At 42.3% G+C, this 26522-nt stretch overlaps 1 protein-coding gene across 5 annotated transcripts in view; it reads right to left on the reverse strand.

The window, feature by feature from the left end:
* RERE (arginine-glutamic acid dipeptide repeats) overlaps positions 1-26522 on the reverse strand; it is a 422829-nt gene that overhangs the window by 250192 nt on the left and 146115 nt on the right. For all 5 annotated transcript variants that reach the window (XM_042994378.1, XM_042994377.1, XM_042994380.1 and 2 more), the window contains one exon: positions 11678-12146. In XM_042994378.1, coding sequence (XP_042850312.1) covers positions 11678-12002 — 325 coding nt within the window. In that variant the 5' untranslated portion in view covers positions 12003-12146. The remainder of the gene's footprint in view (positions 1-11677; positions 12147-26522) is intronic.

The raw sequence follows: 26522 nt of genomic DNA on the forward strand, positions 1-26522 counted from the left end.
AGGGGCAGACCCCTCAAAACCTACACAGCTCAGAAATCAGATTATTACATCTCCCTAAATCAATAATTATACCTCAAGAAATACCACAGCCCACGTAGGCACCCCAGAGGGGCTGAAGGTTGCTTCAGGGAATATTTCGAATACCTAAAACAACAGATGCTGGCCTGAAGGCACCAAAACAATACAGATTAACGTGGAGTTTCTGTGAAGGTGAGCACAGCAGGCAAGGTGGCCTGCCAGAGTCAAGTGTGTGAGGTGGGGAGGGCCGGCTTTCTCAGATGGGGGGGAGAGATGCCTAGGGCGCAGGTGCTCATTATCTCATTTCATTTTTAAATAGAGATGAAAGGGTTCATGCCAGTGCAACAGCCAAATTAAAGGTTTAAATTCTCACCTACTTTTTCCTTTTCTGCTAAAATGTAAGACTACACTATAACACAGGATTAACTATACAGTATAAACTCTGCCCCTCTATTCACATTCCTCTTGCTTAGGAACAGCTGCATAGGGACCAGCACAAACTGTACATTCCACTGACCTCACTCCTCTATTTACTGACCACATACACAGCAAAGTGAACTATACTATAAATAATATAAAGATAATATAAATATCCATATGTTGTTACAAGTTCTCACCGAATTCAGTGTTACAGTGAGAGTCTCCCGATGAAGTGGCACCTAGTGAACGTGTGTCATTTTCCAGCCGGCTCTCACCTATTCCCCCTACAGAAAAGCATCCTAATTTCATTGTGGGGAATTACCTTAGTCCAACCACGTGCAGTTTTAAGGGGGAGCAATAAATCAAGGTTTCTTTTTTTTTTTAATTTTTTTTAACATTTATTTATTTTTGAGAGACAGAGAGAGGCAGAGCATGAGCATGGGAGGGGGAGAGAGGGAGAGATACAGAATCTGAAGCAGGCTCCAGGCTCGGAGCTGTTTGTTGGCACAGAGCCCGACGCGGGGCTCGAACTCACGAACTGCGAGACCATGACCTGAGCTGACGTCGGACCCTCAACCGACTGAGCCACCCAGGCGCCCCAATAAATCAAGGTTTCTGTCCTTTTTTATCTAAGACACAGACATGCAATTCAAGCTTGACCAACTGAATTTACTCTTCTGTGAACATGCCTCAGGCTGAGTGACAGCAAGGACAGGAAAATGCTGTGGGGGCACCCACAAAGATTGGTCATTAGTTCCTGGGGACCAAAAATAAGAACTGCCCTCATTCCAAACAGGTTTCCATCCTATCTGTAAGATACCCTATCAATAAATTATTTTTGTCTGTGATGTGACCAATGTTCTCTCCAGCTTTGCATTCAGAAAACTTTAACAATACAGTATGATCACTTTTATTAAATCACAAAAACTACGTATTTCTCTTTCAGTTGCTGAGTTAAGAATTCAAACCTAGTAATCAGCATTAGCCTAAATATTCTGGAACAATGTACCTCTCCTGGCTCAGCATATTTCCCATAATTGTTATGCATTTACCTTCTGAACAATCATTCTGTGTGTGTGTGAACTGAGAAATAATTTCCAAAAGCAGGCAAGATGCTAGCTAATCGCAGAAGCAGGGAAACAAACAAGAAAACAAACAAAAAAATGAAGAAAAATAGCAAACTAATCATACCATTTGCATTTTCCAAGAAATGGGCCTCATCTATCTCTTTTGCACTGCTGGTGGGAATGCAAACTGGTACAGCCTCTCTGGAAAATAGTATGGAGGTTCCTCAAAAAATTAAAAATAGAACTACCCTATGACCCAGCAATTGCACTACTAGGTATTTATCCAAGAGACACTTGTGTGCTCTTTCGAAGGGGCACATGCACCCCCATGTTTATAGCAGCACTATCGACAACAGCCAAAGTATGCAAAGAGCCCAAATGTCCATCGATGGATGAATGAAGAAGATGTGGTGTGTGTATATGTGTGTGTGTGTGTGTGTGTGTGTGTGTGTGTGTGTGTGTAATGGAGTATTAGTCGGCAATCAAAAAGAATGAAATCTTGCTATTTGCAACTACGTGGATGGAACTGGAGGGTATTATGCTAAGCAAAATTAGAGAAAAACAAATATCGTATGACTTCACTCATATAAGGACTTTAAGACAGAACAGATGAACATAAGGGAAGGGAAGCAAAAATAATATAAAAATATGGAGGGGAACAAAACAGAAGAGACTCTTAAATATGGAGAACAAACAGAGGGTTACTGGACGGGGTGTGGGAGGGGGGATGGGCTAAATGGGTAAGGGGCATTAAGGAATCAACTCCTGAAATCACTGTTGCACTATATGCTAATTTGGATGTAATTTTAAAAAATAAAATTAAATAAAAATTAAAAAAAGAAATGGGCCTAATCTCCTTTCAAAAGGTGTGTTTTTGGTATCATCTTCAATATTTTATATAAATGTCCATCCATTCTTGGCCTTAACAATTCTGTCACAGGCCCATTCCATCTTACAAACTAGCTCTGTGACACTGGCCCCTGTGCCTTACTTTCCTCATCTGTGTAACAGGGAAACGACTAGGTTTTACAGGTACTTTTTAAAAATTTTTTTAATGTTTTTATTTGATTTTTGAGAGAGAGACAGAGTGTGAGTGGGGGAGGGGCAGAGAGAGAGGGAGACAGAATCTGAAGCAGGCTCCAGGCTCCGAGCTGTCAGCACAGAGCCTGACGCGGGGCTTGAACCACAAGATCGTGACCTGAGCCAAAGTCGGACGCCCAACTGACTGAGCCACCCAGGTGCCCCTACAGGGACTTTTTAAGGACTAGCAACAGCACACGTAAAATAAGCCCAGTACTGGAAACAGTAGATGCTTTTTTAAAAAAAACTGTTTATTTATTTTTGAGAGAGAGAGAGAGAGCGCGCGCATGCATGTGCGAACAGGGGAGGGGCAGAAAGCAAGAGCAACACAGAATCCGCTATCAGCACAGAGCCTGACGTGGGGATCGAACTCAGGAAGCGGGAGACTGAGCCACCCAGGCTCCCCAACAGGAGGTGCTTTAAACGTGGTGGTTAGTTACCATCCATGGCTACAGCTTCCACACTCCCCCCACCAGGTGTCTGCTTCCACCCAAGCTCACAGTTCCTTCTGCAACCAAGCACTTTATAAGGTCCAAACCATTCCCAACTGATTAGTCGACTGCTCTGTTCCTCCTGAACCGTATGTGCTTTCTGTCACATCAAAATCTCAAGCCATGGAGGCCTATCTTCCTTCCCCCCGGCCTCCTTTTTTTTTCTTGTTTTTAGATCAGCCTAAATTCTAGTCTGTCATAAATAACTGACAGGTGTGCTGGGAGGCTGGTCTCTCAGCCCGTAAGGCAACGTGCTCATTTTCCATTTGTACCTTAACTTGAAAAAGCCTGGGAAGCACTGGTCTAGATCGATGACTCTCCACCTTTAATATGTATTTAAATCACCTAGGAATCTCATGATAACAAGAACTCCGATTCAGCAGATCCGGTGTAGAACCTGAGATTCTGCATTTCTAACCAACTCTCATGGATGTCAATCCGTGGCCAACACTGGGAGCAGCAGGTGTCTCTAGAGTACATGGTCCACTATACTTAATGACCCCTTCTTTCCTTAGGAAATCAAAAAAGATACAATTAGTCATAAAATTTCCATCACTTTCCATTTTTTTGTTACGGTAATTTTAGAACAGCAATTTCTCATTTCTTCTACCCCCAGAGAGATAAAGTAATAACTTTTAATGTGCTAAAATTTTTCTTTTACATATGCAGAATTTGGCTACCTTCCTAATAGGCACTAAAAGGCAATCACTTCTTGAGGCTCAGAAAAAGATGAAATAAAATTTCAATAAAAGTGGGAAAAATAAAAATTAATGCAATCTACAACTAAAAGCACATTTGTAATGTAATTAAAAACAAGAAGTACATGTTTGGGGGGCATGGGTGGTTCAGTCAGTTAAGCATCCGGCTCTTCATTTCGGCTCAGGTCAAGATCCCAGGGTTGTGGTGGAATTGAGCCCATCGGGGTCCATGCTGAGCTTAAAATTCTCTCTCTCCCCTTCTGTTCCCTCCCCTGTCCACACACATGTGCTATGTCTCTCTCTCTCTCTCTAAAAAAAAAAGACAAAACAAAACAAAACAAAATAAAAGCCAGGGTGGCTCAGTCAGTTAAGCATCCAACTCTTGGTTTCAGCTCAGGTCACGATCTCACGGTTCGTGGGTTGGAGCCCCGCATCGGACTCCGCGCTGACGATGCAGAGCCTGCTTGGGATTCTCTCTCTCCCTCTCTCTGCCCCTCCCACGTCTCTCTCTTAAAATAAACAAACTTAAAAAAAATCCTTCTTTCACAACTGTTCCAAGGACACGGAACTAAATACAGCTGATGTGCTCACTCAGGCCCGAGTCTGTCTACCTAGCAACAAAGCTCTACCCACCTGTTATGGACTGAATTGTATTCCCCCAAAATTCAGATGTGAAGTCCTAACCACCAATACTCAGAATGTGACCTTACATGAAGAAAAAAGCATCAATGCAGATGTAACGAGCTACAACGAGGTGGCCCCTAACACCCTATGTAGCAGGGTGAGGGCCCTAATCCACCGTGATTGGTGTCCTTTTTTGTTTTAACTTTTTTTAATTTCTTTTTTTAATGTTTATTTATTTTTGAAACAGCATGAACAGGGGAGGGTCAGAGAGAGAGAGAGAGAGAGAGAAACAGAGAGACAGAGAGAGAGACAGAGTGCAAGTGGGGGAGAGGCAGAGAGAGAGGGAGACACAGAATCTGAAGCAGGCTCCAGGCTCCGAGCTGTCAGCACAGACCCAGACATGGGGCTCGAACTCATGGACTGTGAGATCATGACCTGAGCCAGAGTCGGCCGCTTAACCAACTGAGCCACCCAGGCGCCCCAATGATTGGTGTCCTTTTAAGCCAAGGAGAAATCTGGGCAGATGCAGAGACAGGCCTACATGGAGAACGCCATATGAAGACTACAGTTGTGCACAAGTCAAGGAACTACCAGAAGCTCAGAAAAGCCTGAAGAAAGAGACACTTTCCTCTTGCCTTCACAAGGAGCATGAAGGACCCTGTCCTTGATCTTGAAGTGCTAGCCTCCAAAACTATGAGACAAGTTATTTCTGTTGTTGAAGGCACTCAGCAGCCCTAGCAAATGGGTACACTGCCTCACAGGGCTTCCTCCTCCCAAATAAGAGGTCTAAAGACGATTATGTAGGTATGCAATCACAAGAGAGTCTGGTATGCCAATGAACACTGTGGACTCGATCCTACTGACAACAGGGATCCACCAAAAGGCATTACGCAGGTTAATATTAGGCTTATTAAGTGCAAACAAACTTGTAACACATGTCAAACCGCTTTCTTGATTCAAGCTGGGCCTTAAAGGTTCCTTTATCCAGAATTTACGTTTCTTGTTACACAAAAAATATTCTTGCTCTCATCAGAAAGTGGGTTGTGCTGCAACCCAAAATAAGAACGCCCCAAGACACCTTCATTTGTATGTCACGTCTACCTAAAATTCTTCTACAAGCACAAGAGACATGGATAAAAAGTTATGCATTGAATGCAGTTTTATTTTCTCCAAAAATTTATGTCCTGGAACACCAAATGGCAGAACTTTATTTGTGCTTTTTATTTCTAAGGTTTGTCTTAGCGGTTACCATAGATAAGCTTTCAATTATTCAGAGAATCAAGACTTGGAAACCAAAGCCAGTCTCTTAGCAGGTCAGAGACCAACCCCTCGGGGAATAATCAGCAGCTACATGTTAAGACATGCCATTTGGTAAAACGCTGGGGACTCTTTTCCCTCTTTAGGAACTTGAATCAAAGGGAAATTATCCACTAGGAAAATGGTTTCATGTTTTAACTTTTTCTTTTTAAATTTTTCATTGAAGTACAACACATACGCAGAAAAGTGCGAAGCATGATAAATTCTCACAGTGTGAACAAACCCACGTAAGCAGCAGCGTCACCACGAAAGAGAACAGGACGAGACCCCCGAGGGTGCTATTCGTGCTCCGTTCCAGACACCAGTTACACCCATCAGTGTAGCCAGAACCCGACTTCCGAACACCAGAGATTAGCCTTGACTATTTGTTAACTTTATATAAAAGGAATCATACGGTGTTATACTTTTTTTGTGTCTACTCAACATTATGCTTAATAGTCTACTTTTAACTTCAATATGTTTTTTAAAATATGCACATTCCATTCTGATTCAAACCAGATTCCCAGGTTTTATTTTGTTTGATTTGGATTTTTTTCCAGCTTAAATTCCGTTTGTATCAAAAGAAATTAACACCTCAATGTTCAACGTATAATCAATTCTAGTTTCTAGGTCTTTTTTCAGTTCAAGTCCCCAATTCCTAATAATGAGGAAAATTTGCAAATAAAAAGAGGAAATGTTTTATTTCACCTAAGATTTCATAAACCACAAACTTAAAGTTCTTTGTCTTTTATATATAAAACATATATAAAATTTTATGAAAATTTATCTTCATGAAAGATACGACACTTTCATAAGTGTAGAAGGAACACAAATATAACAAACTTGAAAATCCTGAATCTTTCCCCCCAAATGCAAGAAACAGAAAATCAAACTAGTAGGCACTTTTTAAAGAACGTGTTTCCTTATCAAAATAGCAAGCAAACTGATATGCTAAAATTAAAAAGTCTCTCTCAATAATCTGAATTTAATTTTTTGACTATTTTACCTGATCAGGAATTAAAAAAAAAAAAATCATAGTATCTAACTGAAAATAGTGAATACACTTGGTGAGAATGTAAATGGGTACAGCCACTCACTATGGAAAATGGTTTGGAAATTCCTCAAAAAACTAAAACAGAACCACCGTATGATCCAGCAATTGTACCTCTGGGTATTTAGCCAAAGGAAATGAAATGACCATCTAGAAGAGATATCCATACCCTTATGTTCACTGCAGCATTATTTACAATAGCCAAGAAATGGAAATAACCTAAGTGTCCACCAATGGACGAATGAAAAAAGAAAATGTGGCGTATACGTAAACAATATTATTCAGCCGTCATAAAGGGACCAGGAGGGTTGGGGGTGGAATTCTGACACCATGGATAAAACTTGAGGGCATTATGCTAAGTGAAACAGACAGAAAAACACAAATACTGTGTGGTCTCACCTAGACATGGAATCTAACACCACCAAACTCATAGAAACAGAGACCAGGAGAAGAGATTAGTACTTGCCACAGGGAGGGAGTGGGGCAGAGGTTATAGGGGATGGGTGAAGGTGGTCAAAGGATACAAACTTCCATCTACAAGATGAAAAAGTTTTGGGGATATTATGTACGGCATGGTGACTACAGTTAACGATACTGCACTGCAAGTTTGAAAGTTGTTAAAAGAGCAAATTTTAGAAGTTCTCACCACACACACACACACACACACACACACACACACACACACACTAGTACCTATATGTGGTAATGGACAAGTTAACTAATCTTACTGTGGTAATCGTTCTGCAATGTATACATATACAAAATCACTATATTGTACATCCTGAACAATATTATATATCAATTATCTCAACAAAGCTGGGGGAGGGGAATTAGAAAATAGTGGAAAGAAATTAATATGCCACCCACAGCAAACTTTAAAAATCAATATCCTATGCTAAAGAAGCCCGTAAGGGAAATCTGGCTGCACACAGCTGTGTAATAAATCAATTTGTTACCGTGACAGCCATCTCAAAAATAGAGTAATGGTTGATAGACAACAAAGAAGTTAGATTAGACATGGGGACAATATATAATAGAGCCCCACGAGCTTTTTGGTTTTGGTTTTTATTTTACAACAAGTCTGTTAAATCATTCATTGGCAAATAAATGATTCAAGATAGACTTCCATGAGCATTATTTTAATCCTGACATCATTAATCAGTTAATAAATTTTTGAAAGGTTTTCAGAATTTTATTTATTCAACAAATATTTGGTACACGTAGTGGTGTGCTATGTGTAAACCACTGTCATAGGTGCCAAGAATTCAATGATAGGCAAAAAAAAAAAAAAACAGATCTTTTTCCTCTATGGAGGAGGGAGACAGATATTAATCCCAAAATAACAGAAATAAACAGAAAATTATCAGTTGTAAGCTCTAGAAGAAAAGATACTTAATGCTGTGACAGTGTTTATTAAGAAAATCTGTGTAACCTGGGAGAGGAAAGGCAGTGACACTGAAATGGGAACACTGAAAAAAGAATAGGAAAGAAGGAAATCTGTCTGTATGCAGGTATGGGGGGGACTCACTAGCCTGAGGCAAAAGCAAGTGCAAAGGGCCGGAGGCAGGAAGTAACATGGGCAATGAGTACATTCAGGTCTATCCTGCTGAGCTCCTAAGGACAAAATAAAAATAACTCCAGAGATGAACAGCAGGGGCATAAAAGAGCTCGTTGTGACCATGCATAAAATTAAATTTTAGCTAGTGACAAATTCTAAATCATACCCATTTTCTCAAAAAAATCTCATTCTTCTCAGACCAGATAATCTGAATATAGATAGACCTGTCCCCCTAGGACAAGGAAGTACAGTTAGAGGCTAGGTTTGTTTTTTGGTTTTTTTTTTTTTAATCCTCACTGTGGGGCTTGTTCTTATAGTGGGAACTATCTATATTTTACACTTAATCTGAGTATTAAAACCAATTCACAAAAACAGAAAGCAAAAACACAAAACTTAATGTGTTTTATGTCCTAAAGAAACCAACAAGCATAAAAGATCTAATCTTCAGAACAGAATAATACACTGAAGAAATCCCTTATGACGTCCTATGGAGTTCCTACCTAAACATTTCATATGTAACTAAGCATACAGAATCTCTGTGACGGGGTGAGAATGGTTTTTCATCACTAACAAAAGATGGTACTATAGTGCTCTGCGCCAAGAAAGAAAAAGACAAGAAGACAAAAGAAAGGAGAAAAATCAAGTCCCATCTGGGAATCTAAACACAGCGCCACGCTTGTGTAAACATAAAAATAGGCAGTGTTTAACAACCCTCCAGTTAGAAAGAAGCTATCTGGAGACAGCAACCAAGCCCTTCAACTTCAAAAGCCTCTCCTAAAAAGGAAGGGGCAGGGGACACCGAAGGTCAAGGTTAGTCTCCTCACCAAAGAGCCAAACATCCACCGGACCCGGCAATGTGCCAGTCCCAGGCACGACACCGTCACCCTCCCAAGTACGAGGGGCACCTCACGCAAAGTGGTTATGCTCTGAGTGTCACAGAAAACTTTCAAATCCTTTGGGTTTTCATAGATTCTTCATAACATATTCAGCTTCCCGAGAAAGCATACCTTTTTCATATTTCACAACGGTCCTCAGATTCACTGAACAATGCCTGCCTCCATAAATATTCTCAGCTCAATTCCAAAACACTTTAAGAACTCACTGTTTTGTAAATAAGCCGCGAACAACTTTCTTTCACATACTCTTCCAAACATCAAGTAGGAAGGATTTCTATTATCCCGCAGAAGGTGCAGAATGAAAGTGCAGTGGCTCTCGAACTACTTTTCTTAACACTGGTTTCTCTTAGGGAGATAATCAGCAGAAAGAGGGTACCACAATCCCATAAATGGGAAAAACAGCAGGTTTTGTGGGGGGTTTTTTAAACGTTACAGAAGTTTCCTCAACTGCAGGACTTCTCAGGGTCATTCACCATGAATCTCTTAGGACAGGGATAGGACGTGCAGCGTTTCCCACGTGTACCGGACAACAAATACTCACGGGAAGCACCGCCACTGACACAGGAGTAACGTTCCATCGAGAAAGACGGCCATTCGGCACCGCAAGAGGCAGTTGGCCTTTTGACCATGACCCAAACGATCACATCACCGCATTGAATTGTTATGTATCATGAGAAAAGAACAGTAAGATATTTCCTTATTTCTTTTAATGTTTATTTATTTATTTTGAGAGAGAGTGTGTGTGCATGCACGCAAGCAGGGGAGGAGCAGAGAGAGAGAGAGAGAGAGAGAGAGAGAGAGAGAACCCCAAGTGGGCTCCACGCTGTCAGTGCAGAGCCCGACGTGGGGCTCAAACTCACAAACCGTGAGATCAAGATCATGACTTGAGCCAAAACCAAGAGTCAAGACACTTAACCAACCGAGCCCCAGATCTTTCCCTATTTTCAAGTTACAATACTATAATCTGTACCTAAAGAAGTTAACACATTCTATTCCTTTCTCATGATTTAGAACTGAACAGGCCCACAAGTTATCCATGGTAACTCTATAATGAGATATTCTTCAGTGGCTCAGAAATTCTTACTGTGCAATACCTAAGTCTGTAAAATCACAGACACAGACAGCAGTATAACCGACACGTGACTCGACTGGGACTCTATCTCCGCAGCAGAGCCCCGGCTTCTCTGAAACCTAACGCTGATCACTTTTACATCACATAAATATCTTCTCAGTCACTCATCAACCAATAAATTGTAGCTGTGACTACAAGTGTAACTGTGTAAGTTCTAATCTTGATTATCTTTGGAAATTCAAAACAAACTCCTACACAAGGAAAAATTCCAGTACTTCATGCAAAGTTCAGCAAACTGACGGCACTCCTCAGTAGAACAACGGCACCAGATTAACGACATAACATCATTTCTTCAATCTCCCTTTCCTGGAAAAACAGCAAACGGGAGTCTTTTGGGGGGGGGGGGGGGGAGTGAGAGACAGACAGAACCTCAAGCAGGCTCCACACTCAGCACAGAGCCCTACATGGGGCTCAATCCCACGACCCTGGGATCATAACCTGAGCCAAAATCAAACACTGGACACTCAACCGACTGAGCCACCCAGGCACCCTAACCCTAAACCCTCCAACCAGGAAGCTTTTAATTCTTAATTCCATCTCCTATGAAATTCATGGCACTGCTCAGCATTATAATTCAAACAAAATGATTGTAGCTAGTGTTACGGACTTCTGTAAGAAAAGTACCTGAACACAAACAACACATTACGTGAAAAAGGAAAGTTTTGCTGGCGTCCACGGGTTCTCATGCACTGGTTTCCCTGCATCTCATCTGAAAGCTGGGTCCGTCTCTCTCTGAACAATACCTTGAACCTCAACATACTGAGTAAACTATAGGAAATTATCTGGAAAACAAAGCAAGTTAGTTGTCTTCATCTATCATTATTGGTCAGAGATCCTGAAGCTCAGTGACTTGGAAAAGGAGGTTATCAGGAGAAATTTACTTTGGTTTAAAGGTCTTTCCAAATATTTCTTGAGCTTCTGCTCACTCCTGTGGCCAATGTGAAACACCTGCTTCTAAGAATCTTAAAGTTTACTTGCCCCACCAGGTATTCTATTCTGCAGGGTCACCACTGCCTGTGTTTGAAGATAAAAAGCAAGGAGGAAAGGAAAAGATGAAATGTACTGAGTAGACGGTGAAGGGAGAGAAGCAGCAAGAGGGGACCCAAGGAAAGAACTGACGTGCACAGCGAGCACGGAAGACCGAGTTGAGGCCGACGCAAGCAAGAAGCCAGCGGACCCAACTGCCCAAAAGCGGGTCAGTGTGTTTCCTACCTTGATGTCTCCTACCCCAAACTACCATCTCCTTTTCTGGGTCCCCTGCCGTCCCTACCACGTAAAGTGGCATGTGAATGCCGATGTCCTTCTCCAGCACAAACACCGTGAAGGCCAAATGCAACGCTGCTTACCTCCTGGTCTGTAGACAACATCATCCTCAGTGATGTAGGATGTTATCTCGCCGGTATCTGTCCTTTCGTAGCGAGATTTTTTTTTCGGTGGTTTCTTTTTGTTCTTCTTGGTGGACTCCTCCGTGGTGGCACTATTGTTGTCATTATCCTCATCTTCACTGTGATCGCTCTCGGCATAATTTTTGGCTCCTCCTTCCAAGGTACAGCTCCTGCGTGGCCTTGAATTCTCACTCTCTCTTGCTTTGTCTCGTTTCTCTCTCTCTCGGTCCCGATCTCGGTCCCGGTCCTTCTCTTTGTCTTTGTCTTTGTCTTTGTCAGCTGTCATGATTCGCCACGTGCCTTCTTCTGTCCTCTCACGGCTAGGCCTCCGTGAAAGGTAGACAGTAAGCCTGGGCTTCAGTCTTCTGAATTTCTCACTCAATTCCAGGGAAAATCCAACCACTCCAACTACCCCAATGCTTCAAAAACGCTAGGCAAGAAGAGAGAGAAAGAAAAGGATTTTACTTTAACATCTTCTCATATTTCCTTCCTAAGGTGGTGTTTTGTTACATTAATCTCTTACTTGCTTTTTAGCCCTAAAAACTTCTCATGGGCCACAGGAAAAAAGGTAGGACAAATGACACAAAGTTTAATTATATGCAGTTTTGGTCTCAGCTAGCATATGGTTTGGGATTTACTACCGCACCAAAAATGAAAACGTCTGAATGCATACCAGTAAACCACACTTTCTGTACACCGTTTTCTTCTTTTTAAGGAAAAAGTGAAATATACCCTGGTAGAAAACATACAATGGGTACAATTATCCAAAAGGAGCTTCATAACCCACAATATTAATTTGAAAGGGCAAGAACCTATATACTAAAACTATTTCCACCTGGAAAACCAATAACCTGGACAGACTCAAAATATGTCTCAAGATGTCTCTCACAGGGTACTATCTTCGGAAAACTTTCTAGCCACATTCCAGAGCTCCTCTCAAGAATAAACCAAGTGTTGACGCAAACAAAAGTGATGACCACAAGATTCTTTTGCCTTCAATGTACCTTTTCCCATCTCCGAAGTCTACTATTCTATTTATTTTCCATGAAAAATGGTACCTCTGAAGATACATTATCTCTGCCTGAACAAAACATAACAGCTTCCAAAAACAATCTTCCATGTTTAGGGAATATTAGGTAGTTTTTACATTCTTCCAAATTTCCACTCTTAGTAATTTCCCTAATAAACTCCTCCCTAGAACTAAACCCAACAAGGAAAGCCTGAAGTTCTTAAGACTTTACAATGAGAAGATAGAGTCCCAAATTCCAACCCAACACGGTTCTTAACAAAAAGTTTATAGGAGGCGGGGGGAGGACAACAGATGGACACAGACTGTTTTGTTTACCAGTCAGTTTTTGGACAGTCATAATCGCCAGTAATTTATCTTTTGCAGTCCTGTATCATCTTCTTTCATTTGCTCAACAATCTGTACTTAACACTATCTATGTGCCAGGTGTTCGGAACTGAAGATACAATGACGGAAAAACTCAAGAGTCCTCGCCCTCAATGCTCTAATGCCAAAAAAGCAAACTGATCAATATGAGAACCATCTGTTTCTCGTGTTACTAGGGCCGGATAAGAAACAACATATGCAAACAAACAAAAGATCGGTCCTCTTTACTTAGACAGCAACAAACAAATCAGCTTGCAATTACATGCCTTAGACACAGAGAAAATTCTCTTCGGTCACGCCAAAACCATAAAAATTATCATATACTCTCTCCAAAGCTCTTAGGTCAAATCTGACACCAGAAAAGACCTTTCCATAAGCACCTCAACTATCCTTAGGCATTCGAGAAAATAAAAAATGTTCACAACCACCTATGGGAGACAGACCCATGAAGGAGCAAATAAAGCTGATCATTTAAAACAGAGTCAGAAAGGGGCGCCTGGGTGGCTCAGTCGGTTAAGCGTCCGACTTCAGCTCAGGTCACGATCTCGCGGTCCGTGAGTTCGAGCCCCACGTCAGGCTCTGGGCTGATGGCTCGGAGCCTGGAGGCTGCTTCCGATTCTGTGTATCCCTCTCTCTCTGCCCCTCCCCCATTCATGCTCTGTCTCTCTCTGTCTCAAAAATAAAAATAAACATTAAAAATAAATAAATAAATAAATAAATAAATAAATAAATAAATAAATAAATAAAATAAAATAAAATAAAACAGAGTCAGAAGGGGGAAAGCATGTAGCACAAACCTAGATTGCTTCCTTCTACACGGGAAATATGCTTCTAGATAGGATTTCCATTTTCTAAACATATTTTAAGAAAATGAAAAATTATCTTAGTGCCTGCAAAAGTTCTGCCCATATGAATCATCTGCTAAACAGACAGTAATATACTCCTAAGTCCCTGTAGGCCACTAGTGTTAGCAATTGAAAATACTCAAAGAGACATATTACTTTCTCCACTGGGCTTAAGTTAAAGCATGAACAAGCCAATCATGCAAGAAAGAAAACTATCAGCTAACGCCGTTGTTAAAACATTCCTCTTTGACACTGAAAAACATACCAAGGTCTCCCGGGAATCCGAAAGAACAAGGGCTTAGGCTGAAAACCTCGCAGATGTATTTCAGGACAGACATCTGATGAATTTAAGAAAAAGACCATTCTCTCCAGGGTTAAGAAGATAACCAGAAAATTATGTAAAAATATTATTTCAGCACTCAAAAAAGAAAAAAATAGTAAGTCCAAATTATACATCCAACACCACTCCCTACAAAATCATATACTAGCTTCTATTTACAAAGAAATTTGAGTTGCTTCTGCCAAGAGTAAGCAAGAAAGAAAAATTCAAGAAAAAACAGAGAAAGCATCCACAAAATGAAATCCCGTGTGTGTATCCAACTTTCAGGTAACTAAGAACAGTGATAATCCAAAACAAAAGTCAATTACCATTTACATTTGGCTCTAAAATACAGTGCAGTGGGGATATTTTTCTCCCTCTGCATTTCCCATACTAATCATAATTTTTCTGAGCTTCATCTCACAATGACCAACATACAACAATAATGTGACATTTAAGGAAAGGGACCCAGAGAGAAGCCAGATGGCACTGAGAAGGGTAGTTGTCACTTCAATTTGCTAGAAAAGATTTACCATTACAACAACAGCGTTTTTGTTAACAACACCGGGTTCACAGCAGATTCCTGCCATGATCTCACTCAGTTCTTTTTCTCAACTCAGTGAAGTGAACCAGACAGAAGTCACTGTCCCCACTTTACAGACTACAGAAGGGCAACTGAGAAGAGATCATGTGCACAAAGCCACACACCCAATGATTCTTCCAAAGGGAAAGCAGTTCTACAGGTAAACCCCATCCAACCTGAACAACCTACTCCTCAGGTTACAATCTATGTTCCCAGGGTCACCAGCTCTTCATAGGTGCTAACTTTTCCTACAGGCATCCAGGCTGATAATTCACACAGACAGATTTAGGAAACCTGTCTTTGCCCTTCCCTTCCAGAAAAGAAATTCTTGTCCACTAAGAAAGACAAAAACGTTGAAAGTGTCTCTGTCAACCCACTGCTCCACCCACTTGAACAGAAAGCAGTAGAACATATTGTAACAAATAACACGAGAGAAAAGCTACTCTATAACATGTTCAGATTCACAACAATCTTCATTTATTCACAGAACAAATGTCTACCAAACCCCTGCTGCGTACTAGTTACCGTTCTAGGTGTGAGGAGAGTAGCAAAGAACCACGAACTCCCTGCCCTCGTGGCATTTATGTTTTAGGGAGGGGGGAAAAGAATCATACTCAAAAGAATAAGACATATATAGTACACGAAAAGATCTTACATGGGGAATCCAAGGGGGACATAGAGTATGGGTACATTGCAATTTTAAATGATGGTCGGGGAAGCCCTCAGGGTTTGCCCCGAGCAAGACATTTAGAGAAAACGCTGTAAGGACACACGAAGGGAGAGCATTCCAGCAGAGGGAAAGCAGGTGCAAATGTCCAGAGGCAAGAGTGAGCTGGGCACACTCAGGACATAGGAGGCTGCAGTGGTATGAGAAAGAGAGAAGCAGCTGGAGAGGAGATGGGGGTGGGGGGTGGGAGGGCTGGATCCTGCCTTGTAGGCCAGAGTAAGAACTTTGATGCCTTTACTCAAGTGCCATGATGTGACATGCAGTGACTCGAATGACACTTGAGCCACTGCGGGGATCTGAGCAACAGAGCAAGAAGACATGATCTGACTTCTGTTCAAGATCACTCTGGCCAGTGAGAAAAATCCTGAAGGGATGCACGTGTTGCAGCACGAAGACCGGCCAGGGAGGCGGCCGGCTACAACAGGCCAGGTAAGCGGCGAAGGCAGCTGGGGCAGACCGGCACGGTGGTGGCAGAGAGGGGACAAGTCCTGTTTTCTATGTATCTTTAAGATAAGGCTCAAACAGGATGTGCTGACAAACCGGGAGGTGAGGTGTGAGAGAAAGAAGTCAGGAACAACCCCAAGCTTTCTGGCATGAGCCACTGGGCGAATGAAGCTGACGTTACGCAAGTTCTGGAAGGAAGATCAGGAGCTCAGGTATGAACATGCAGAGTTTGAGAAGCCTATAAAAACCACATGAAGATTTTCAGAGGTCCAGGCTGGAGACCAAAACTTACTTTTTAATTTAGTTTTGAAAGCCACGAGATTGTGTGATGTCACCAAGGAAGCGAAGGTGAATAGTTTTTCTGATAAAAATTTTTTAAGCCCACAAAAACATGTACTGCTCGTGCTGGAGTGGAGAGGATCTTCAAAATAGACTTACAACTCACATTTCCAAAAGCAGTACCCCTAGGACTCGTGGCAAACACATCCTCCTCTCACTGGTTTCCACACTCGTCAGGTTGTGTTTCGTCACCTCATCTCAACTGCTAAATCCGGGCAGCCGGCCTGGCTCTGTCTTCCGCTAATCGGAGTCCAAGGCCTTCAAGAGTCGGTGATACGGAAGCACTCTTTCTGACTTCAGGTGACAAACATCGCTCGCCCCTTCAAAATCAAGCCAACAACCCACCCGCAAACCCCTCACTACCGACCCGAGCCGATGCAGATAAAAACCTAAAAATTCAGTCACGCTCGGGGCCGAAACCACACTTAAGAAACCCACTTCCTGGGGCGCCTGGGTGGCTCGGTCGGTTGGGCGGCCGACTTTGGCTCAGGTCATGATCTCGAGGTCCGTGAGTTCGAGCCCCGCGTCGGGCTCTGTGCTGACAGCTCAGAGCCCGGAGCCTGTTTCAGATTCTGTGTCTCCCTCTCTCTGACCCTCCCCCGTTCATGCTCTGTCTCTCCCTGTCTCAAAAATAAATAAAACATTAAAAAAAAAAAAAATTAAAAAAAAAAAAAAAGAAACCCACTTCCTGATACTATCCAAGCAGGTCCCAGAAGGTCAGGCCCAGCACAGAACTGGGCTGAGAAGCCAAGACCCAAGTTCTTGGCAGTGCCATGTGCTGTCCTGCCTTGGGCAAATCGCTCTACCTCTCTGAATCCGTTTCCCTGCTGTAAAACGGGGACGACAGCTAGCCACGCCACGAGAGCTGCTGTAAGGATTAATTAAGCATACCATATGGAGATGCGCTCACAGATTGCAAAGCGCTCTACAAATGTAAACTCTCAACAGTAGATAATCCCCAATAGTACACTGTGCCATGCAAGACATAAATGGAGCCCAACACCATCCATACCCTCAAGAACTTATCTTCTCTTGAGGGGAAGTGGGGGTTCTACTGCACAATTAAGAACCAGATTGTGTAAAATTGACTACAAATAACAAAAATTCAAACAGATCCTCTCTGGGATCATGTAAAACTCACTTATCCATGAAAACTTGCCTCTCCCTCCTGACTTTTCACTCCCTGAATTCCAATCATCTCACTTACTCAAGCCAGATTCCGCAGGACACTTGACTCACCAAATGCAGCTAGTGAAGTACACATAATTCTTCCTCATTGAACCAGAGCAAGAAATATTTATGTGTGTCACATGCCTAACCACACACCAGGCATTTTGCTCAGCTCTTCGGGTCTCCCAATCACATGCCGAATCTCTGATTTATCCGTTGCTCCAGACGAAATGTAACAAGCCATCATCTTTCGCATAGATTAATACAACTGCCTTCTACCCGGTCTCTGTGACTCAAATTGTTTGTTTTTGCCTTCCTTCCGATTCATCCTGCAGTGCAACCAGCCAGCAGCTCTGACAACCGCACCACTTTTTTAAAACAACTTTATAGAGATACAATTCACACAACACAATTCAGCCCTTAAAGTGCAATTCACTATCCATCACCTCTTTCCAAAGACTGCAGGGACCTTCACATCCTGACTGTCCCTTCACTTGTCCAGCCCCATCGCCACCTCTCCCGTATGCTCCAGCTACCTCAAAACACTTCCTTCCATCTCAGGAACCTATCTGCTCAGAATAATCGTCCCCTCCCCTCGGTCTACCTAACCTCAGCTCAAATTCAGGCCCTCAGGCATGTCTGCTGCCCAACTCCAGGAAGGCTCCCAGACAGACCAGAGTCCAGACTCCCACTGTTCCCCATCCTGCCTATAAAAGGACCCTCGTGGATCCCACTACTGTCATCATTGTTTTTTTTAATTTTTTTAAAAAAATTTTAATGTTTATTTTTTATTTTTGAGAGAGAGAGAGAAAGAGAGAAACAGAGTGCAAGCAGGAGAAGCAGAGAGAGAGGGAGACACAGAATCCAACGCAGGCTCCATCCAGGCTCTGAGCTGTCAGCGCAGAGCCCGATGCGGGGCTCAAACCCACGAACCGTGAGATCATGACCTGAGCCGAAAATCAGACACTTAGCCAACTGAGCCACCCAAGCACCCCACGTCATCTGTTGTTAACCTGTGTCCTTTCTCCACCACCTGACAAGGACCATGCCTACCTATCACACGCTCACTGAAACAACTCCCACTAAAGCCATTTCCTCTCTGTCACTGGAGAGCTGTCCACCTCATTACCATCTGGCCATTCAGCATCCCCTGAGAGGGCTGACCACACACCCTCCTTCTGGAAAGGCTTTTTGCCTTTGGCTTACCTGGCACGGTCCTCTCCTGAGCCTACCTGCCTGACCCTTGGCCCCCAGCCGGGCCAGCCAGTGCAGGAGTTCCACAAGGCCCTGTGCGGGGCCCCCTTCTTCCAACGTCCATCCTGGTCAATCTCTTACACTTCCGTCGGTCCACACACACCACATACACACAGGTGATCCCCAAATGTGTCTACCAAACTTCGGCAGAGTGAAGACTGTCCACCTGAAGTCTCCTCCCGGAGGTCTCCAAAGTGTCCCCAGCATATCCAAACTAAAGGCACACTCTGGCCCCAAATGAGCCCCTCTTCTAGATGGTCTCTCCCGGTGACTAGTTCCCCTGCCCATCCTTGCTACGCAAGAGAGGCAGCATCTTTACTGCCCACCTTTCATCCTGACGTCAACAAATCCCGTCACCGTTACCTCGTAAGTTTCTCTCAAGCTCCTCTACTTCAGGACGCCTCCAACACCACAACCTCAGTTAAAGTTACTAGGACAGGGGTGCCTGGGGGGCTCAGTCGGTTAGGCGTCCGACCTCGGCTCAGGTCACGATCTCACGGTCTGTGGGTTCGAGCCCCGCATCGGGCTCTGTGCAGACAGCTCAGAGCCTGGAGCCTGCTTCGGATTCTGTGTTTTCCGCTCTCTCTCTCTGCCCTTCCCCTCCTCACACTCTGTCCAAATCTCTCTCAAAAAAATAAACATTTAAAAAAATTGTTTTTAATTATTCATGAAAAAAATAGGTCATATGATCAACCTAACCCCATTCAGTAGGTACTATTGTTACGTACATTTTCCCAAAGCAAAAGCAAGCACAGACAGGCTGAGCAAGCTGACCAAAAATCACACAACTATGTGTTAGATCTAGAATATGAACCCGGGCCACTGACTCCAGAGCCTAGACTCTTAACCACAAGGCCATATTGCCTTAAATTACCCGTCCTTAAAAGCCAAGCTATCCAAAGGGTGTCACTGTAGGCCCTTGACATGAAAACAGCATTTTGGGAACATTCACCTTGTCTGGCTGGAGGTATTTTCCATTAAGAGTTGTTAGTCCTATCCATACAAGCTTGCTTTCAAACCCACTCTCTGAAAGTCTAACTAGATCAGGAACCAAAGCACCTCAAGAACATCTGCCTTTGCCATTTCTGCATTTACCATTCTCCTTTAGGAGCAAAAGGAGATGGTCCCCACACGGAAGACCTAAGAAAACTGCCCAAGAAATATGGGGTCAGCAGATCTGTGAACCCTGGCAGAGGTAAGACTGTGTTTTATCTAAAACTGATGTGGTACTAGAAGCAGGTTGTGAAGTTCTTCCCCCAGACAAACCCAACCGTACAGGCAAATGGCTGGCTACACACGCCCCTCCCACGATTCTCTACATTTGGGGTTAATGAATATTGAAACTCCCATCAATCCTGAGTTCGTACCCTCATCCCTAGAGCACGCGTCTTATTGAAAGAATCTACACAATGGAGATGGGATGTACTAGCCAAATTCGGAGAGGGAACTTTGTGGCACCAAAACATAAGGAAGCACAGAATGAGCACCCCTTATTCAGAAGTGGAGGTAATGCTTAAAGGAACACTTCCCCCCTCAGAAACTTGGGGGGAGAACTGAAAGAATGAAGATGAGTGGACTCTGACAAATATATTCATTTCTTCCAAAAAGACAGAATAACAAAACACAGGACCTACAAAAGGTTTGGAAAGCAACTAGAACAGCAAAACTCTAGATTACAATTAACAACTCAATTAAAATTAAATAACAAACAATATCCAATCTTCTTATTTGAAGTAGGAGTAAGGAATTCCAAAAGATGAGGTGCCTAAGCAGGTTTCCATACATAAACGAGAAAACAAATAACCAATCGACCCATCATCCTTTTCTTTAAAGAACACACAAACTCATTTAATATAAGCAATCGTTGTCCTATACTGTTAAATGTGAAATTCTGCCAAATCCACACAGAATTTTTTACTTTGCACACTACCTACAGTTGTGTCCCTGCTGCTCAGCAGGTTAAGGAAAATTCACCGTCGCTCTAAACCAGGCCTACTCAACTGTGGCAAGATAAACATTTGGGGTCAAATCATTCTTTGTTGTGTGGAAGCTGTCCGCCGTCCTGTGCATTATCCCTGGTCTCTACCCATGGTAGATCCTAACAGCACAACCCACTGCTCCAGTCAGGACAATAAAAAAGAACTCCAAATATCGCCACATATCATCTGAGAAGCAAAACTGCTTACAAAGGAGAACCACTGCTTTAAAGAAATAAAATTATTTGTCTATCACAGAGATTTCAAGGGGTTAAACATCTGTGTTGCTTTATTCATAATTATGCTTGACTAACATGCAACCCATAAAACTAACACCATTACAAAAACTGTAAGATGGCATGTTCTTTGTTCTCTGAAATAAGCTAGACTAATTCAAAGCACTGCCTGAAATAGTAATTACACAGGTGTCTAAAGCTGAATTAGGAAAACAGAAGTAACATATCCTGAAAATCTTGATGTTTTCTGGCAAGCCCTGAAGATTGTTAGGGGTAATATTACTCATTGGTGAGTTGCCTGATTGTGGGGCCAAGTGGATGCTTCTGTTATCATACAACTGAAGAGAAAACCTGATGTCCACGATGCCAAGTACAAGGGAAACCAAATGCCTATGAATTCGAGCCCCTGATGTGAAAGGGGATAGAATTCCTAAGCTCATTTGCCCAAAGCAAGGCCATAAAGAAAAAACTAAGCAGATGGAGAACTATACTATGGTATAGCCGTACAACAGAACATTATTCAGCAATTACAAGAAATGAAATACTGATACAACATGGATACAAAACCTGGAAAACATTGTGACATGCAAAAAAAAGCCAGTCACAAAAGACCACATATCATATGACCCCATTTATAGTACATGTCCTGAAAAGGCAAATCCACAGAGAAAGCAGATTAATGGTTGCCAAGGAAGCGGGGGACAGGGCAGGGAATGACAGTTATGGTTACAGGATTTCTTTTAGGGGTGATAAAAAATGTTCTAGAATTGACTGTGGTGAAAGTTACACCTAACTGTGATATATTAAAGCCATTAAATTGTATACTTTAAATGGGTAAATTATAAGTGAATTATATTTCAATACAGCTGTTGAAACACACAAACAGCGATTTTACAAACTAGTAAGAAAAAGCTCAAAACTTTACTGCAGTTAAGAAAAAAGAGCTAAAACACACAAACAGCAATGTTACAAACTAGTAAGAAAAAGCTCAAAGCTTTACTGCAGTCAAGAAAAAAGATACATCTGACTAAAACAAGGATGAGCTATTACTCTGTAATTGAGTAAAACCACCTGTTAGAGCTGTAAAAGTATAGTTAATGAACACATAGAAGGAGAAGTTTTATCTCCTGTAATGCTAAGAATGAGAGAAACTTTCTTTGGACCACAATCATCTTTTTGTTTGTTTGTTTAAGTTTATTTATTTTTGAGAAAGAGAGAGAAAGCACGAGTCAGGGAAGGGTAGAGAGAGAGGAAGGAAGAGAGAGAAGAATCCCAGGCAGGCTCCGCGGCATGAGCACAGAGCCCAATAAGGGGTTCAAACTCACGAACTGTGAGATCATGACCTGAGCCGAAATCAAGGGTCAGCCCGCTTAACCAACTAAACCACCCAGGCGGCCCTGGACCACAACAATCTTTAACATGCAGTAGTATGTGCTCATGCACAGGTGTGCATGACATGTTCAGAAGCAGGTAAACTGGACAGGGTTGCTTTCAGTCTGCAGGGCTCCAGGATGCAAAGTAACTCACAACCATGGCACATAAGCTCTCAGCATTTGACGAAAGGTAAGGACAAGGTGAATTTTATAGTTAATACAATTACACTTCACACATACATGAAAAACCAAAAGCATTCATAATGCACTTCTAATCCATGGGTACAAATTATATCAAGGGAAAAACAGAAACATAAAACTCATTGGAGCAATCCTTCTAAAAACACTTAGATTCCGAGTCTTCGATGAAAAGGAAAGGTAGCCCTGACTAAAAGCAGAAGTCTAAATCAAAACCCAATTTGCCATTTTCTATGTCTGAGCTATTCTGACTGGGTGTGATTGTCTCCAGGTTGACCAAATGTGTTACCCTGCCTTCTTTGTTAGCCTGATGTCATTCAGAGAAAAGCAGAACCACCAGAACTACTCAGGTCCAGATGCCGGCAACCAGTGAGTGAGCAGGGAGGACGGGGAGTCCCAGGGCCTGGACCACAATGCTTAGATGTTGCAGCTGTTGTAACCCTGATCATCAAATAAACACAAAGTCCAGAGCAGAGTCTTGGTTAACTGTTCCATTAATTCAGCAAATATTTACTGAGTACCCACTGACTGCCAGGAAGTGCCCTAGTCCCTACAGATACTTGTGCGACCAGAATACACACAATCTGTAACCTCAGAGAGCTGAGAGTATAGAAGGGAAGGAGCAGACAATAAACAAACAAGAGCAGCGTATTACCTGGCGGTAAGGGCTACGGAGAAAAGCAAAACTGGGCAGAGGGGATGAGAGGCTGCTAATTTATTTAAGGTAATCACCGATAAGGGTCACCTGACCTAAAGAACATACGTGAGCAAGCTGTGTGGCTGTCTGGGAGAAGGCACTCCAGGCAGAGAGAAAAGCAAGTACAAAGGCCCAAGGCAGAAGCATGCCCAGACAGCAGCAAAAGGCCAAGGTGGCTGAAACAGTGAAAGCAAGAAGGCAGCCAGAGATGAAGAGAAAGCTGGGGGCATTTACTGAAGTAAGAGGAAAAAGCCAGTTGCATAGAAAAGGAACTGAGTGACATTCTAACAGACACTCTGGCTGCTGTAGGGCTAGGAAACTATTGATTTAGGCAAGGTAGCGGCATGCAGGTGCCGGCAGAGGTCAGATTGTAGATAGGCTGTTCAAGGAGAGCCATCAGAATCTGTTGTCAGATGGGACGTAGCATGAGACAAAGGAGGGGCCCAGACCTGGGCCTGAGCAACTGGACAAGTAGAGCTGTCATTTACTGATATGGGGCAGAGAAGGAAAATGGGAAATTCTGTTTGGAACAGGTTAGATTTGAGATGCCTAATAGATCTCTAGAGTTGAGAGGTTAGAAAGCTCTAGGCTAGAGATAAAAATCTAGTCTTCACCACACAGGCAGTATCAACAACCATGAGACTGGCCAGTTGAAACCAACAACTGGGGATGAAATACACAAGGCGGCAAGAAAACAGTCTGCAGCAAATAGGATATTACAGACAGGCCAAATAAATCTGTGAATGACCAGTGAAGCTACAGTGACGGGATGGTGGAAAGACCGCATAAGGACCCTGTTCTGAAAATCCTGAAAGAAATAAAAACAATACACTGGTTTATTCACAGGGAAACCCAAAGCATATGTAAGGTGTCTACAGAAAAACTCCAGATTAGTGATGTTACCAAAAGCTGCATTTAATAAAATCTAGGCTGCTACAGTCTTGTTGGTTTCCACTCCAGGAAGACACATTAGATGGGAACACTCCCCTACCCCGTTTCAAAGGGAAATGCACCTGCTGTCCAAAAGAAGACCTGGGGGCGGGGTATGCTATTTGAAAGATACTCACCTTGCAAGTTAATAAAAGAGAATTCTTGGATTAAAAAAATAACTTCGCTAAGTAACATTTCTGAGTTCCTGAATTGAACACTGTAAAGTCCACATGAAAAGAGAGAAAAGAAAACATGAGGCGTAATAGGCTCATTAGTGATGTTTACTTGGTGTCATAATTGGAATCCTAAAGAATTGGCGAGTCAAAGAAGGTGGGGGGAGGTGTATTGTTTTTAAATACTTAGTATGAAAGGTTTAACTGGATTCAAAAATCTATGTGATTAAGAAAACTGTGATTACATTAATCAATTAAAGAAAGTAAAGTGTGCCACCAAATTTAAAAGATAATCATATGGGCGCCTGGGTGGCCAACTTAGGCTCAGGTCATGATCTCGTGGTTTGCGGGGTTCGAGCCCTGCGTCAGCCTCCGCACTGACAGCTCAGAGCCTGGAGACTGCTCAGATTCTATGTCTTCTCTCTCTGCCCCTCTCCTGCTTGTACTCTCGTGTGTGCGCATGCTCGCTCGCTCTCTCTCTCTCTCTGTCTCTCAAACATAAATAAATAACTAAAAACTTTAAGATAAATAAATAAACAAAAGATAATCATACTCTGGAAACAGAATTTTAAACACTCAAACTACTAAATTCTAGCTAATGACAACATGTTTCCAGCAACTAGAGAAAATGCAATATTCTTCTATTTGCCACCTCCTTCGCGATGAACAAATTCTTTCATTAATGGTGATCATCAAGAATTTGAAAACATGTTCACAAGGAAAGTCTTCACCAGAAACTGACTAGTCATTTTACGCCTAGAATCTAATATAAAAATGTATGGTTCACAGAAGCAAGCTCAAATTTTCCAACAGAAATTTGGAAGAACCTTTATTTGGTATTTTAGGCAAATTCAACGTTTATTATCTTCCCTCACTGTTACTTCCTGTCTTATATTTGAGAAGTCATAATGAATTTTTCCACAAAGTCCCATATAAGCACTCCCAAAATATTTCCAGTTTACCCAGTATGCTACACAAATATCATCTTCTACATATGTGGAACAGTGGGAAAAGCATGAACTCCAGGTAATCTGAACAGTACACGCATGTTCTATAGCTGACTGTTTTAGATTCCCTGTACTTGTTGGCACCAAATGACTGATTACATTAACATTAAGAGTAAGAATAACCATAAAGGGAGGGGAAGGGTCACTGCCCAATAAGAGAGTCTAGGTTTCAAAATAAGCATTCTTACATATAATTATCTAGCTGCCATCATTCATCAGCAATGAAGACAGCACTGCTTTTTCTCAGCACTAAAGTCTCTCCATGACCAACAAGGGCATCCAAGATGCCAAGAGCAGTGAAGTGATATATGACATATACAGCAAAAAGCTGAAAAGCACAAGAGTCAAATCTGTGGGTACTCAGAGCCAAATGGAGCCTGAAAATGAAGAAACTACAAGTGGAAAGAAGGAAACAGTAGAAGGAAGCATGGGACAGCACAGACCTACAGAGTGTCACCTTAAGTTCCCACTGCAGGTGCCAGCAGTAACCTCTCAGGTTATTCAGATATACCATACGTGGCTTCGGGCCCCAATACGTTAAACCCATTGTACCATCAGTTTACAAAGAGTCCCTTGGCAGAATACAAATGGCTTAAGAGTATACCAGTGCCTTTCTATTAGATGTTTACCAAAAAAACCTTAAATACCATTAACTCAAGGTCAGATACTAATTCTGTGTACAAAAAACAAACAACAAAAAACAACAAAAACCACACACACACTTGGATATGTGTAATCAGCAGTACGTAGGAAAAAACTCATATGGAAGACAAGATATTTTTTTTTATTTTCACCCTCCTCCTGATGAGAACAGATAAACATTCAAGAATAGTCCCTATTATTATATAGTAGCTTAGTTTATTTATTACAACAAACTTTAGAGGATGATATAATGGCCCCACATAACCCATGAAAAACCCCAGTCCTGCTCAGCTTGTAACACATTCTCTAATAAAAAAAAATCATTTACCTCTTGGACCAGGTCCACCTGGGAAGGAAAAGAGAATGCCTTCAAGTCTACGTCAAGGTTTTCCAATATAAATGTGGCACCTCTCTAAAGCAAGTGTCTGCCAAGATCTTGGAAAGATCATTGCCAAGAAACCCATTAATCTGCAACAAAAGACTCCAAAAGATAAGTATCA

Source organism: Panthera tigris, chromosome C1 (assembly GCF_018350195.1).
Source record: "Panthera tigris isolate Pti1 chromosome C1, P.tigris_Pti1_mat1.1, whole genome shotgun sequence".
Lineage (NCBI taxonomy): Eukaryota > Metazoa > Chordata > Mammalia > Carnivora > Felidae > Panthera > Panthera tigris.